This window comes from Naegleria gruberi (assembly GCF_000004985.1).
Source record: "Naegleria gruberi genomic scaffold NAEGRscaffold_28, whole genome shotgun sequence".
In the NCBI taxonomy this organism is placed as follows: Eukaryota; Heterolobosea; class Eutetramitea; order Acrasida; family Naegleriidae; genus Naegleria; species Naegleria gruberi.
In genome coordinates this window covers 255,104-269,113 of record NW_003163299.1, presented here as the reverse complement: position 1 = coordinate 269,113, position 14,010 = coordinate 255,104, and the positions used below count along the sequence as shown (strand labels likewise).

The following is a 14,010-nucleotide window of genomic DNA, read 5'->3' as shown; positions in this document are numbered from 1 at the left end:
ACACTCTGCCGCTCAGAACACAAGAACAACAAGCCTTCTTCTTTTTCTCTCATCACAACAAGGAATAATATTTCATTGTAGCGCTCTATATTAAACACGAGTCAACAAAATGTTTCCGTCCTTTTCGTTAGATTTTGATAATGACAAACTAGTAACCCCAACACCAACACGTGCAATCAATATGGATTTGTTTGGTATTGACGATGAAGAAGTTATTGTAGAGGAGGATAGCAAAACCCGACTTGATCTCGAGTCAGGCTGGTTTGGTATTAAACAAACAACAATAACTCCTCACAATATGATTTTATCTAGTAATTCTCTGAATGATTCAACATTTGGTATTACTTCCGAGCTTAAGACAAAATGTTCATTGACCGATGAAAATGAAATTCCAAAATCCAACATGCAAAAGAGAAAGAGAAATTTTGCTAATGATGATAGAGAACCACTTAGAAATATTTCTAACAATTATTCATCTTCATCATCATGTGATATGGCTCCAAAAACTAAAAAGAAGAAAATTGTAGCAATAGATTTGGATGATAGGAGAGCAGGAAAAAGAACTTTATACGTTTCCAATGAGCCTTCTCATTATCATTCTATTGAGGCAGCATTAGCCAATGCTTTACCTTATGATACTATTCAAGTAAGTCCGGGCATACATAAGGTATCTAGTACCATAACAGTAAATGTCGAAGGTGTACATATTACAGGAGAAAATCCAGCAAATGTGAAAATTATTTGTACACAACCTGTTCCCCTAATGTCTGTAGTGGAAAATTACGTGACACTTTCTAACTTGGCCTTTTATCATGACTGTAGCTCAGAGATTGATCCAGCAACAAGCAGTAGAAATACTGGATTGTTAGAAGTAGACGGTCCTAGAGTTGAAAATTCATTCCAGACCCAGATCCTTAATTGTTACATAATGTCAAGTGTAGAACATGGTTTATACTTGACTGGCTTTGCAGAGCCAATTATTGCTAATTGTTCCATTATGGATTGTACAAAGATTGGTATTTTATTTTGCAAGAATGCTAGTGGTATTATCAAAAACAACAAAATATTAAGAAACAATTATGAGGGTGTTACTTGTAGAGGAAAGTCTCATCCAATACTTAAGAATAATGATATTTCTGATGGCAAATCTGGAGGAATATTCATTCGTGATAACTCTCATCCACATATTATTTCGAATATTATTTCTAACAACAAAAGATCTGGCATATTTGTATCACATAAGGCCAAACCATTTATTTCGAGAAATGAAATCCACAACTGCAAGGAGAATGGTATAGTTCTCAAAATGGATGCTGGTGGAAAGATAGAGGAAAACGACATTTATCAAAATGCCTATCCAAATGTATATATTACCGAGGATTCTGATGCTGAAATTGTTAATAACAAGATTAGGGATGGTCTTTCTTTTGGAATTTGGGCCAAAGGAAAATGCTCATCAGAAATTAAGAATAATTCTATTTATGATAACTTTGGAAAGAATGTTTTGGTATCTGAGTTTGCCAAGCCAAGCTTCCATTCTAACACTATTTATTTTACAGGCACAAAGAAACAAAATGAAGAATTACGAGGTATTGTGCTTAAGGATCTTTGTAAACCAATATTCGAGTACGATCACATTTATGGACACACATCATCTGGGGTTGATGTTGGAGGAAGAGCAGGACCAATTTTGTGTTCATGTGACATTCATGACAATACAAAGAATGGAATTCTTGTTAGAGGTTATGCAAGTGCTACAGTCAAAGATTGTTCAATTTACCAAAACAATAATCCAAATATTTTATCAGTTGACACATCCGAAGCAAAAATAGAGAATTGTAAAGTATATAATGGAAAGCAAACTGGCATTTCAGCCAAAGGTAATGGTACTCTTAAATTACAAGACACTGAAATTTACAGCAATCAATTTACAAACATCAAACTGGGAGGTAGTTCAACAGCTACCATTTTTGGTTGTAAAATCAGCTCAGGAAGACAAAGTGGTATTTGGGTGAAGGATGATTCACGTGGTAGTATTGATAGATGTACTTTTAGTGGAAATAGAAGAGAAAATATTCTTATGGAAATATCAGGCAACATGAATATTGGTTCACATAATGTTTATGATAAATAACTTATTGTTTTTCTAATAATATAACTTTTTCTTCTAAAGAGTCTATTCTTGATAAGAGAGTTGGTATTAAGGATGCATAATCAACTGGTGGTGGTTTTGATATTTCTTCCAGCTTCTTCTCGAATGATTTCATTTGGTCACCCACTCCTTCTTTGAGTTTGTTTAATATTTGTACTGGGTCTTTCTCTTCTTCGTCTATCTCTTCCATTCCCATTCTCTGTTTGATGACAAACAGTTCTGAATCCATGTTCGATAAGGCTTCCTCCTGCGAGCTTTCGAGATGTTCTTGCATCTTTGCCAATGATATCTTCATTTTCGATTCCAAGTTTGCAAAATCCTTCTCCTTATTTATCTTTGCTTGATTAATGAAATTTTCAAACTCTTCCAAAATCTTCTTCTCCGTCTCTCCAACTTTCTTCATTGAGAGTTCATTTTGATTAGTGAATAATGTTACAGTTTCTCCTAGTTTTTTGTAAATATCTACATTTGAGATTTCCATCTCAGACACTTTGTGATCCATATCATCGAGTCTTTCATGTGTTTGGAAAGCTATATTTGAAATCTCTTCCTCTATTTCAATTAACTTGGTGTCATAATCGCTTTGATTTCTCTTCTCCAAATCGCTTCTAATGTCTTTAAGCTCTAAAGACAGGGTTGCCACTTTTTCAGAAAATTGTTGAATAATTTGATCCATTCTCTTATTTAAATTCTTATTTAAATCCCCTAATTCTGATGATGATGGAAGAGTTTTCATTGATTTGAAATGAAGTAAATAACCCTCTTCAAGGATTTGTAATTTGGCCATGATCATAATCTTAAAATCCCTAAATTGTTCCCTTATTCTTTCAATATCTTCGGCAGAGTCCTCTGTTAATCTAATATTTTGTGATAGAATTGGATCCGATTGTTCATTTTGTCTTGGGGGTGTTATTGTACTAGGTGATGGAGTTGGTAGACGAGGAGTGGAAGGAGGCGATAGTACAGTATTTGGTTTTATGGGGGTGTTAGGATTTGATTGTTTTCTTGGCGATAGTCCAACCATATTATCAATGATTTTCATCCTCTCCTTGTTGAAGTCTTCTTCTGATAAGAATCCTCCATCTTTCATACCTTTGATTACCCTTAATCTTGCAATTTGAAACTTTTCAGGTGATGTAAGGGTTCGGCTCTCTTGTTGCATTTTTTTTGGATTGTGTGGCGCTATTATCTTACCGTATAATTGTACAACAATCCTCACAGCACCAATTCACTGGATTGTGACATACAGCTTTGCTGACAATCATTTTAGTCAATTGAATACAGAAATTCTAAAAATACAACATCAAAACACTTGTTATCCATATAACAGACCTTATGGCCTCTTTCTTTTATTGTTCTGATCAGTTTTAAGGTTATTTCTTAGAAAATCAAACTGGTCACAATCAATGATAGCTTGATAGATATGATAGGGAACTAGAACTTTGCCCTCCTTTTCTTTAAATGTTTCATGTGTTGATTGTTCCTTATAAATTGAGACGGAGTGAGAAAGTAGGTTGGAAGCAAACTTTTTAAACAATCCATTAAATAGATTTTCACAATCCTTATCCTGAAGTTTAAATCCACATTCATCTAAAATTGAAGTTATTCCAATATCTTCGCTAAAATCCACTTGTTGACCACTTTGTGAGGATAAGCAAATATTACATGGTGTATGAGAATCTTCTCTACTTAGGATTTCCTCTAGCGAGTGAGTACACGAGTTGGCTAAATGGTTTGTAGATGAAGGTATTTTCATTCTCTTTCTACATCTGTCTTGAAGATGATCGAAATCATTTTGTTGATGATGAGAGCCACAATATTTACAAAACCTAGGGCTCTCAATCACTTGATCCTTTTCATTTAAATCTATTTCGGTTTGATTATTTACAATTGGTGATAGACCAGTACATCTACATAATTTAAAAATATTGGAGGTTGTCAAGGAGAAATTCGAATCTTTTTCCAAAAGGTATCGTTTAACATGTAGAGCTCGTAATTTTTCAGCTGCTAACCTTTTCCCTAAGGTCCATTTGGTAAATGTTGATTCGGTTGCTGATAAATAAGGAAGTTCCATATTCGACTCTTTGATGATCGGAAACATTTGGCAGGTCTCTCTGACTTGAATTTCCTCTATTGTCAAACTCTTAAACAATGTCGTTGGATAGGCTTAACATTTATAAATATTACTATTGATGATGGCGAAAACTTACTGAGTACATCAGGATCAGAACTAATTGGAGGAAAGGGTGTATCTGGTATAAAGAAATTATAAGATGATAATATTTCATTATTGATCTAGTTCTACACAAATATATCAAATAAACCTTGAATTACTACTTACAGAATTTTCATCAACTGCCTCTGCTCCAGTTGATCGTTTCTTCTTTTTTGAAGGTGGTTTTGTTTTGGCTTTGACATGAACAACTTCATCATCAGCAAATTCATCATCAGAGTTGATAGTAAGCCTTTGTTTAACTTTTTTTTCTTGAGCCTCAGTGAAAGTGTCTGTTTCGGCTAAAGCTTGTTTATCCAATTCAATATCAGCAATAGTTTCAGTAGCATTCACAATTTTACCAGTCTTGGCTTTATCTAAACGTAAGTTATGTACAATTTCCAAAGGTTTGTTAATATCAGTATTTCCTTTAAAATGAAGTTGAATAATAACTTGAAACTCTCCATAACCTCTTCTTGACAAGTGAAAAGGAGGATGATGTACATCAATTACATCATTTGGAGCAAATGAAGGGTCAATAGTTATTCTAGCCTTTTTTACGAAACTACTAATATCTGGTTCTTCTTTCGAACCTCTCACATAAACTGTCCATTTGTGTGTATAATCATCACCTCTAAATTTTTGTGGAATAAATTGAGATGTATTTCCAATGACAATCCTCTTACGAACATAATTAGCCTCCTTGTAAATTAATTTTGAATTTAGAAAATTAGAAAATAAAATCATTTGATCAGTGTTGACTATCATCATTATTACCATCGGAACAAGATAATCAAGTAAACAACTTACAAGTGCCCCAAACTTTCTTCACAACTTCTAATTTTGTTGAAGCTTCCTTTAATCTTTCATTGATCAATTGTTCTTCCGCAATTTTTTCCTTCAGGGTTTCGTCGTAGTCAACAACTTGTATCTCCACCTCTTCATCAGACATTTTTTATTCTTCTTTCAACACCAACATTCCCGCATAATAATTTACAGTTCGGCCAATAACAAAAAAAATGAGCCAAAGTACTTCGAGAGGTGTATCACCTAACTCTCCTTCACCAAAATCTCCAAGCACACCATCTTCTAGAAGAGGTGTTGCTTCTACTTTTGTCTCCTCGGATCATACACCAACAAAAACAAAGAATACTCCCTTAACGCCTAAAGATAAAGAAGCTGTTCAAAAAATTAAGGTACAAAAAAATATTCCTTCGGGATTGATATTAGCTGCAAGTTATACTTCAGCAGAAGAGCTAATTGAAAAAAACTTACTTGAGGTGGATGAAGAACAGAAAATATCCTTGACATATGAGGATATTAAGGATCTGTTTAGAGCAAAGTGTGCAGACCAAAATTTACAGTATATTCAAGAAAGAGAGGATAGATTTGTTGATTTGATTCAAAAGAATTGTAGTGGATTACTATTCTCCTTGAAGGAGCATGGACTGGGTGACGAGGCAGCAAAATCACTCACAAAAATTCTGTCCAAAAACAACACCTACACAATTGTGGATTTATGTGGTAATAGATTGAGAGATACTGGATGTATTGAACTTGCACCCCTTCTGGAAAATAATACATCCATTGTTAGATTAGATTTAAGATCTAATGATGTTGGAGGAAAAGGAGCAAAGGCCTTATTCAATGCTCTTTTATTCAATCAAACATTAACAAGTCTGGATTTATCTGGCTTGAGTGGTATCAACAGAAATCACATCAGCACCAAAGGTGCTAAGCACTTAAGCGAGTTACTTCAACAAAATCAAACATTGTGCCAACTTAATTTGGCAAGTAATGGTATGGGAAGCGATGGTATAAGAATTCTTTGTAGAGGATTAGTGGATAATTTTTCTTTAACTGAATTAGATATCTCCTCCAACAATATTGGAAGTGCTGGTTGTGAATTTTTGGCAAAAGTTCTTGATAGCACCAACCTGCAAAAGTTGATTATGGAGAGGAATCAAATTGGTGACAAGGGTGTTTCCATAATGTGTGATAAGATGAAAAACATGTTAACCCCCACGCTTACCTATTGGGATTTGACAGAAAATAAGATTTCTCATGAAGGTGTTCTTTCGATATGTGAAATGTTAAAAATTGACAAATGCTTGAAAACTTTAAAAATTGAGTGCAATGAGTTTGGTGATAAGGGAGCCGAAGAGTTTGCACAATTATTGGAAATTAACAAAACTTTGAAGAAGCTCTTCCTAGGAGAGAATGCTATTGGAGATGAAGGAGCAAAAGAAATCGGAAAGGTTATGGCTTTAAACAAAACTCTTAAAACTCTTTTCCTGAACAATAACCTTATCAAAGACTCTGGTACAAAGAGAATTATGATAGGTCTCACTGATGGAACAAAACTGAAACACTTGGATTTGTCATTCAATCGTATTGGAGATAGGGCAGGAGTAGAAATTGCAAGAGTGTTGGCAACAAACCGATCACTAAAAACCTTGAATTTGAAACAAAATGAGTTGAAGGAATCTGGAGAGCAAATTGCAGAAGCAATGAGAAAGAATTTTAGTTTGACCTCAATGGACTTTTCTTTCAATGACTTTAGTTACAAGAGCTTTAGTTTCATTTCAGAGGCACTAAAGAGAAATGACAAGCTCCTAAAATCATCTGAGGTTGACAGACTAAAGAAAAAGATTGAGGAGCTTCAAGATACAGAACAAAGATTAATCGAGGTAAATGACAGCCTCACTCAAGAAAAAGAGGAGGAAGTTGTATTGTACAAAGAATTGGAAGAGTCTGAGACGTCTCTTTCCAGGGTAAGACATAACAGTCAAGCACATTTAGAAAGCTTGCAAGATGAGCTAGAATCCAAAAAAGCAGAAACCTTTGAAACAGAAAAAAAGTACCGTTTCCTAGTTGAACGATTTGGAGACGAAGAAGACTTGTTTGTCGAACAACTTAGAGAAATGGACGAGAAAACAGAATCAGAAAGAAGAAAGGTGGAAGATTTGAGAAGAACAAAAATTGCTCTTGATAAGGAAGTGACCGATCAATTGAAATTATTGTCTAACGAAACCGCACCACTTTTAGAACAATTACAACAAGAGGAGAATAACTATAATAAGGAAAAACAAAAAAGTGCTTCCTCAGAAAAGGAGTTATACTCTCTAGTAAGAAGAATCCAACGATTAACTGAAGAATTGAATCCTGAACCAAGCACTGCAAGAAGTAATTCAACGTCAACAGGAGCACCATCCTCAACAAGAACCACAAGAAGGCCTAGCGTAAATTCAACAACCTCAACAAGACCAAGGCAGGCATCAGCTCCAGTTAGACCACAAACATCATCTTCTTCTAGACCACAGTCAACAAATAAATAGAAGAATTTTTGTACGTAAGCGATTATTTCATTTCGACAACATTGAAACAGTATTTTAATTAAAGCCAGTGATTGTTGGAAATGGATATTAAGAAGAATTTCAAAGTGAATGTAAGCCGTCATAGCTCAGTTGGATAGAGCACAGGACTTCTAATCCTGGGGTCGTGGGTTCGAGCCCCATTGTCGGTAATTGTTTTGTTGTTTTCTTTGGAATACGTAACATTATTAGCTAATTTGAAGAAAGATTGTTTCAATGATATTTTATTCCTTGATTTTTACAAGTTGGAAAGAATTTTCATAAGACTTATTGGAAGCTCATAAAATATTCCTTACTCGATAATCAATTCCAGACGCAGTTAATCAGAATATTAAAAACACCACTCTCCGCTTGTGGCAGTCACAGTTGAGATTTGTTCAACTTGGCCCAAGCGCTTAAATATAGTTGTTGAAATGTGCGTTAAAAGGACGCTACAATTAATGCTTCAATCTCTTGGCGCTCATTTGATGAGCCTTGAAAAAGGTGGACAATTAAATCATAAAACTCCAACAACTTCTTTAAAAAAAGAATAACAACATCAATTCAATCGGAAACAATACACTTGGTATTTTGCATAGAGACACTACCATCAATACACATTGTTTCATCTCCTATTTTTATTGCTTTTAAATTCATCTTCATCAATAACTAAAATTGTATATACAACAAGAATAACAAGAATGGCTAAGGAAGAAACACAAGCTTTTATACCCACAAAAACAATTGATTGTTCCTTTTCGGATGTTCTTGCAGTTATTTGCATATTGAGCATTCTTTTCCTATTTACTGTAGCAGGTATCATTGTTGGTTCATTCTCAGCAAAGAATAATGACTCTTGCTCGAAAACTCTTCCATACGGAGACACTCAGAGTTTTACTCTCCAATACAATACTAGTACACTGAGTACAATTTATATAACTGGTGACACCAAGACATCAATCTACTTTGATCCATCTTTAAAGAACAAAATTGAAGTCACCTTTGAAAGAACCTCACTTTTAGATAAGACCTATACTAATATTAATAATTCAGTGTATCTTACAACAAATGGTTCCGATTATATTACAATCTCATCAAAGATTCCATCTACTGATTTTACAAATTGTTACTTTGTTTCGAGAATTATTAGAATTCCAGCTACTTTGACAACAATTAGTATGCAAGCTAGCGTTTATGCCAACAATTTTTATATCGGTCCAGATCCAAGCTTAACAAATTCTACAATGTTATCAATTAAGGCATTGACTATTATGGGAGGAACTAATCTCTTGAATATGACACAAATCCAAGCAGGTCAATTTGTTGTCAGTGGAAGAAAAGGTCAAATTTACTTATCAAATATCTTTGCTGCTATCTTTGTCACTTCAACAACAGGTGATATTTATTACAAGGATTTGAGCTCTGCTGTTTCTTTGAAATTATATACTTCTAAGGGAGCTTTGGAAGGTTCAAATATTCAAATGTTGGGCTCTTCAGGAAATGTCACACTTATTGCTAACAAGAAGAAGCAAGTTCACAATGGTATCAAGGGTGCTAAGGTTCTTGAAGTTGGTACTGTGGAATCAGATATTGATGTTACATTAGGAAAGGATGATTTTGTAGGAGAACTTCAAATTCAATCACCAAACTTGGATACCAGTGCCATCAGTCAAACATATCACACTGTTACCCAATATTCTTCACTCACTTCTAGAAAGAATTATCCAACCTCATTTGGTGGAGATGCTGCTGAAATATTTACACCAACCTATGCTGGTTACATTGGTGATGAATCTAATTCTTACTCTCGTCTTTTGAAACTTCGTTTCAAAACATCTGGTAAACTCATCAAGTTGTCTGTGTAAATAAATTTCAAACCATAAATTCAAAAAGATTTTTTGTTTAGATAATATGATTTTTTGCTTAAACTATAGGCACAGTTATATGGTAAATGGCTGGACAGCTTGCTTAAATCAGAGAGCACGTAGAAGTAAGTGTACTCTGATAACCTGTCTATGTAGCCTTTAGAAATCTTCTTAATCATTTGAAGGATTTAAGCGGTAGGGTATCAAAGTTGACGATACTACTACCTGAACGAGTCCCTCACAAACTTTTTTCATTATTTGGAGTTTGGGTAACGAATTTCATTGTTTATTCATCAAAATATTCTGTACTTTCATCCGATGTATGGTAGGAATCACTCTCCTCTGAACCAATAGGAGAAGCTGCTGGAGATGCCATATATTCTGGAATGTCATTATCGTGAATCTGGTTCTCTTGCTCAGCTGGTTGAAAACTAGAAGTGATTTCTACAGTTGGTGGAAGTTGGAGAAGAGCTCTGAATGCAACATCCTTACTTCCAACATTATCTGGCAATTGTGAAATAGTCTCTGGATTATGAATCAACTGTCTAAATAAATGGCAATACTGAAACAGTGTCATACAAATGGCTAACGAGCTTGAGCTTGTTTTCTTGATTTCTAGAATGCTCTCAGAAGTAAAGGAAGGTATATCATTGTGATAGTAATTACAAATGGATGACGGCTCTCCACAACTGAATGCCCTTCTCACAACCTTTTCATTGAGTAAGAGCTTTCTATCCAGGTCCAATCCTGCTGTGGTCGATGAAGATTGAAGGAAGGTTGAAGCATTCTTACCATGCCACACATAGACACAATATGAAAATCCGTTCAAGCTCTCCCCAAGAAGTGTAAGTTTTTCTCTAAATCCAATATTAGAACATTTCGAAAAGAAGAAATTCTGCAAATCATTCACACAAAACCTATTTTCCAATCCAGGGAGAGTCAAATTAACTGTGGATGCTGCTAACTGAAGAAGTGAATGACTTGTTAATTTGATGGCCTTTCTTTGATTATCCTGATTCTGAAATTCTTCACCCTTATTAAATGTATGTAAAACAACATAGCAATGATGAGGATTGAAAGATGAAAATTCCATAGTAAAATTGAGAGGACTCACAACACACTGATCAGATGATGATTCCTCAAACTTCCAAATTTTGATATTAGAAGAGAAGAAGTTTTGTTCCCTGTAGGGATAGTCCTTAAACAAGTCCTCTATTGTTTGTGGTTTCTCATCTATTGAAACATGATTTCCCATTTCCGATTCCTCTCTTTAAATAATATACAATTTGATTTTTAACTAGTTGTGATGATGTTATTCAACACCCTTCTTAGATGATTTTTTTCGATTAAACTTAAGAAAAAATTGAAAGTTTTCCTTACTCTAGACTATTACCCATTCCTCAAAGGTCTCAAAAACCCTTATTGTTCAATCTCTCAATTAGCCGTTGTCGAATTTCCTGTACGGACAGCTTTTTGATGAGAGTGAAACAAATACGGAGCAAGAGAACAAAAACGTTACGTGGATCATTTAAAAATCACCCAACAATTTTATTTTTAAAAAAATACATCTAAACCTTCATCATCACACCATGCAAGGATTTTTGAACAAGACCAAGCAGCTTGCTAATGCTGGTCTGAATAGAATGGAAGATGCTGTAGAAAAAGTTCGTCATCACGCTGTTTCCAATTTACCAACATCAGCATTAAATTTTGGAGAGGATTTAGTTGAAGATAGTGGAGTTTTTTCTAATTTGCCTGTTGATGTTCCAAAGACAATTGAAATTAACGGAGAAACCTATAAAATTACCAAATTATTGGGAGAAGGTGGTTTTTCCTTTGTTTTTATAGTGAAGAATATTCAAACCGGAGTTGACTATGCTCTCAAGCGTTTATTAATCCAAGATTCTTCACAAAGTGTACAAGCAAAGAAGGAAATTGACGTAATGAAGAAATTGAACAATCACGAAAATGTTGTCAAACTCATTGGCGTCAAGGAAATTCAAAACAATAGAACTAACGAAATTTATATTCTTATGGAACTTGCTGATTCCGAAGTTGTCGGTATGATGGAAGAAAGACTTAACCAAAGATCCAAATTCTCGGAACAAGAAATTTTGAACATCTTCTTTGATGTTTGTAAAGGTGTTGCTCACATGCACTCCCAAAATCCACCAATGATTCACAGAGACTTGGTAAGTAATTATATTTTACTGTTGCAATTTCTAATAGTAATTGTTAGAAAGTTGAAAATATTTTGTGTACAAACGGAACCTACAAGATTTGCGACTTTGGATCAACAACCACAAGAATTTATACACTCTCATCAAGAGCTGAAAAACAAGAAGCTGAAGAGGACATTCAAAAGAATACAACTTTGGCCTACAGAGCTCCAGAAATGGCTGATCTTTATAGTGGTGATCCAATCACTGAAAAGGCTGACGTCTGGGCCTTGGGTTGTGTCTTGTTCAAGTTGTGTTTCTTCAAGGGACCTTTCGAAGATGCCGAAAGTTCAATTTCTGTCATTAATGCCAAGTACAAAATTCCACCATCTCCTGTTTACTCACAACCAATTATTGATTTAATTAAGAGTATGCTTGTTCCAGCTGTTAAGGATAGACCATCTGTTTTTGATATCACTGAAAAAGTTGGTAAATTGCTCGGAAAAGAAATTTCAATGCCAAGACCAACACAAAGACCAATTTTGACTCAAAACACTCAATCAAAGAGCTCACCAGTTTTGACAAAGCCAACCACTCCAAAACCTCAATCTGGAGGTGCTGGTGGTGGTGATTTGTTCTCCCAACTCGACTGGTTCAGTAATGATGGACATGCTCCTTCCCAACAACCAACTCAACCTGTTGTTACTCAACAAATTCAACAACAACCAAAATCTCAATTCATTGCAAGAAAGACCACTACTCCACAATCACCTGCTGTTGTCAAGAAACCAGTTTTCCAACAACCTGAAAGTTTCCAAAATTCATTTGGAGATGACAATTGGGATGCTGATTTCTCTGATTTTGAGGCTCCATCGAGCACTCCGCCTGTCCAACAACCATCTACCCCAAAGGTTCAACCACAAAAAGTCCAAAAGTTATTAACACCAATTCAAACTCAACCAGTTTCTCAAAAACCACCACAACCTTCTGGAGGTGGAGATTTATTCTCTCAACTTGATTGGCAAGAAGCCAGCTCACCTGTACCACAAGCCAAGCCTCCTACTTTGATGACTCCTCAACCACAAAAAGTTCTCCAACTTCAAAATGCCAATATTCACAAACGTAGCTTGAGTGAAAACTTCTCTGATTTGGCACTTTCTCCAACCACTCAAACTCCTCAAAGACCAGCCACAACTTCTCCTCTTTTACCTCAATCTTCTTTGAATAGTGAAGGACGTAGAATGGTAGTAATGAGATCGACCACTATTGCTCCAAGACAATCTAGACCAAGTCAAATTTCAATGATTTGTAACGAAATTTTCAATAGAGGTGATGAAAACACCTTGATTGAATACTTGGTATACATTAGAGAAAGACCAATCTTTGTTGATCCAAATATTGCTGTTAAGGCCATGATCTTACTTCATCATATTGCTCAATCATTACCAGATAAGGTTGATCCTATCGAAATTAAGAGCCTTGTTCAAGATCTGAAAGAAGTATGGAAACCAAAGAATCAATTGATTGCCAAATTCGTTGTTGAATATGGTACCTGGTTGGAAAAGAGATGTGACATTTTGCAAAATCTCAAGAATAGCGTTAGCAGTAACTTTGCTCTTAAAGCAAATATTGAATCGCAAGATGTTTCTGAATTGATTGATCTTTTGGACGGTTTAATGCAATTGCAAAAGTCAATCTTGATTGAAAAGACTCCATCTGCAAAGATGGGCTCCATCATTCCTGTAACTTGTGATGCCTATGATTTGTATTTGTCAGCAACCCACAGCCTTCAAAAGTGTAGTGAAGCCAACAAATTCTCTGATGACATTAAGAAGATTAGCTTGAAGTACAATCAAGTTTACACAAACTTGTCCAGATTTGTTTCTCAAGTTGGTCAATTCAAGCTCCAAGCTGGTAATGTGAGGTCAATCCCTACTCTTCAATCCACTCCACCATCATTCTTTGGACTCCAAAAGTCTTATGTTCAACCACCATCTTCTCCAACTGCTCCTGTTTTGATTAATCCTAATTTCGAATATGTTGAACCTGATGAAGCTTTTACCTACAGAAGTTTGAGCATTCCATCCACTCCAATTTCAAATAATGAAGATGTTCTCAAAAAAGATGGTAACAATTGTTGTGCTGATTGTTCCTCAACCCAAGTCCAATGGGCTCACTTAGGTTATGGTACAGTTTTGTGTACTCAATGTAGATTGGCTCACTTTACCTTAAAGACTGGTAGACTCGAAAGCTTGACAGTTGGTGGTGC

General features: G+C 35.1%; 6 protein-coding genes and 1 non-coding gene across 7 annotated transcripts; 5 read left to right on the top strand and 2 right to left on the bottom strand.

The window, feature by feature from the left end:
• Nucleotides 1–109: 109 nt before the first annotated feature.
• NAEGRDRAFT_68422 (uncharacterized protein) lies at nt 110–2,134 on the top strand (the record flags this gene model as incomplete). Its single annotated transcript, XM_002676419.1, has 1 exon — nt 110–2,134. One exon carries the CDS (start codon nt 110–112, stop codon nt 2,132–2,134), a length of 2,025 nt encoding a protein of 674 aa, XP_002676465.1.
• A 1,351-nt stretch (nt 2,135–3,485) lies between these two features.
• NAEGRDRAFT_68421 (uncharacterized protein) lies at nt 3,486–5,316 on the bottom strand (the record flags this gene model as incomplete). Its single annotated transcript, XM_002676339.1, has 4 exons — nt 3,486–4,318; nt 4,363–4,447; nt 4,494–4,929; nt 5,171–5,316. The coding sequence occupies 4 exons, from the start codon at nt 5,314–5,316 to the stop codon at nt 3,486–3,488; spliced, it is 1,500 nt and encodes a 499-aa protein (XP_002676385.1).
• A 241-nt stretch (nt 5,317–5,557) lies between these two features.
• Nucleotides 5,558–7,450, top strand: NAEGRDRAFT_544 (uncharacterized protein; the record flags this gene model as incomplete). The annotated part of the gene is made up of 1 exon (XM_002676418.1): nt 5,558–7,450. A coding segment is annotated over one exon (1,893 nt), but the record flags the coding sequence as incomplete, so codon positions are not given.
• A 366-nt stretch (nt 7,451–7,816) lies between these two features.
• Nucleotides 7,817–7,890, top strand: NAEGRDRAFT_t362. The gene has a single exon. It is a non-coding gene; the product is annotated as a tRNA-Arg (tRNA).
• Nucleotides 7,891–8,271: 381 nt separating this feature from the next.
• NAEGRDRAFT_58251 (uncharacterized protein) lies at nt 8,272–9,604 on the top strand. Its single transcript, XM_002676417.1, has one exon. The coding sequence runs from the start codon at nt 8,419–8,421 to the stop codon at nt 9,580–9,582; it is 1,164 nt and encodes a 387-aa protein (XP_002676463.1). The 5' UTR covers nt 8,272–8,418; the 3' UTR covers nt 9,583–9,604.
• Nucleotides 9,605–9,868: 264 nt separating this feature from the next.
• NAEGRDRAFT_68418 (uncharacterized protein) lies at nt 9,869–10,837 on the bottom strand (the record flags this gene model as incomplete). Its single annotated transcript, XM_002676338.1, has 1 exon — nt 9,869–10,837. One exon carries the CDS (start codon nt 10,835–10,837, stop codon nt 9,869–9,871), a length of 969 nt encoding a protein of 322 aa, XP_002676384.1.
• A 388-nt stretch (nt 10,838–11,225) lies between these two features.
• NAEGRDRAFT_34142 (uncharacterized protein) lies at nt 11,226–12,280 on the top strand (the record flags this gene model as incomplete). Its single annotated transcript, XM_002676416.1, has 2 exons — nt 11,226–11,774; nt 11,822–12,280. Coding segments are annotated over 2 exons (1,008 nt in total), but the record flags the coding sequence as incomplete, so codon positions are not given.
• Nucleotides 12,281–14,010: the final 1,730 nt, after the last annotated feature.

Excerpts from the sequence above, each read along its gene's own strand:
- NAEGRDRAFT_58251 (XM_002676417.1), top strand. The coding sequence starts at position 8,419 with ATGGCTAAGGAAGAAACACAAGCTTTTATACCCACAAAAACAATTGAT.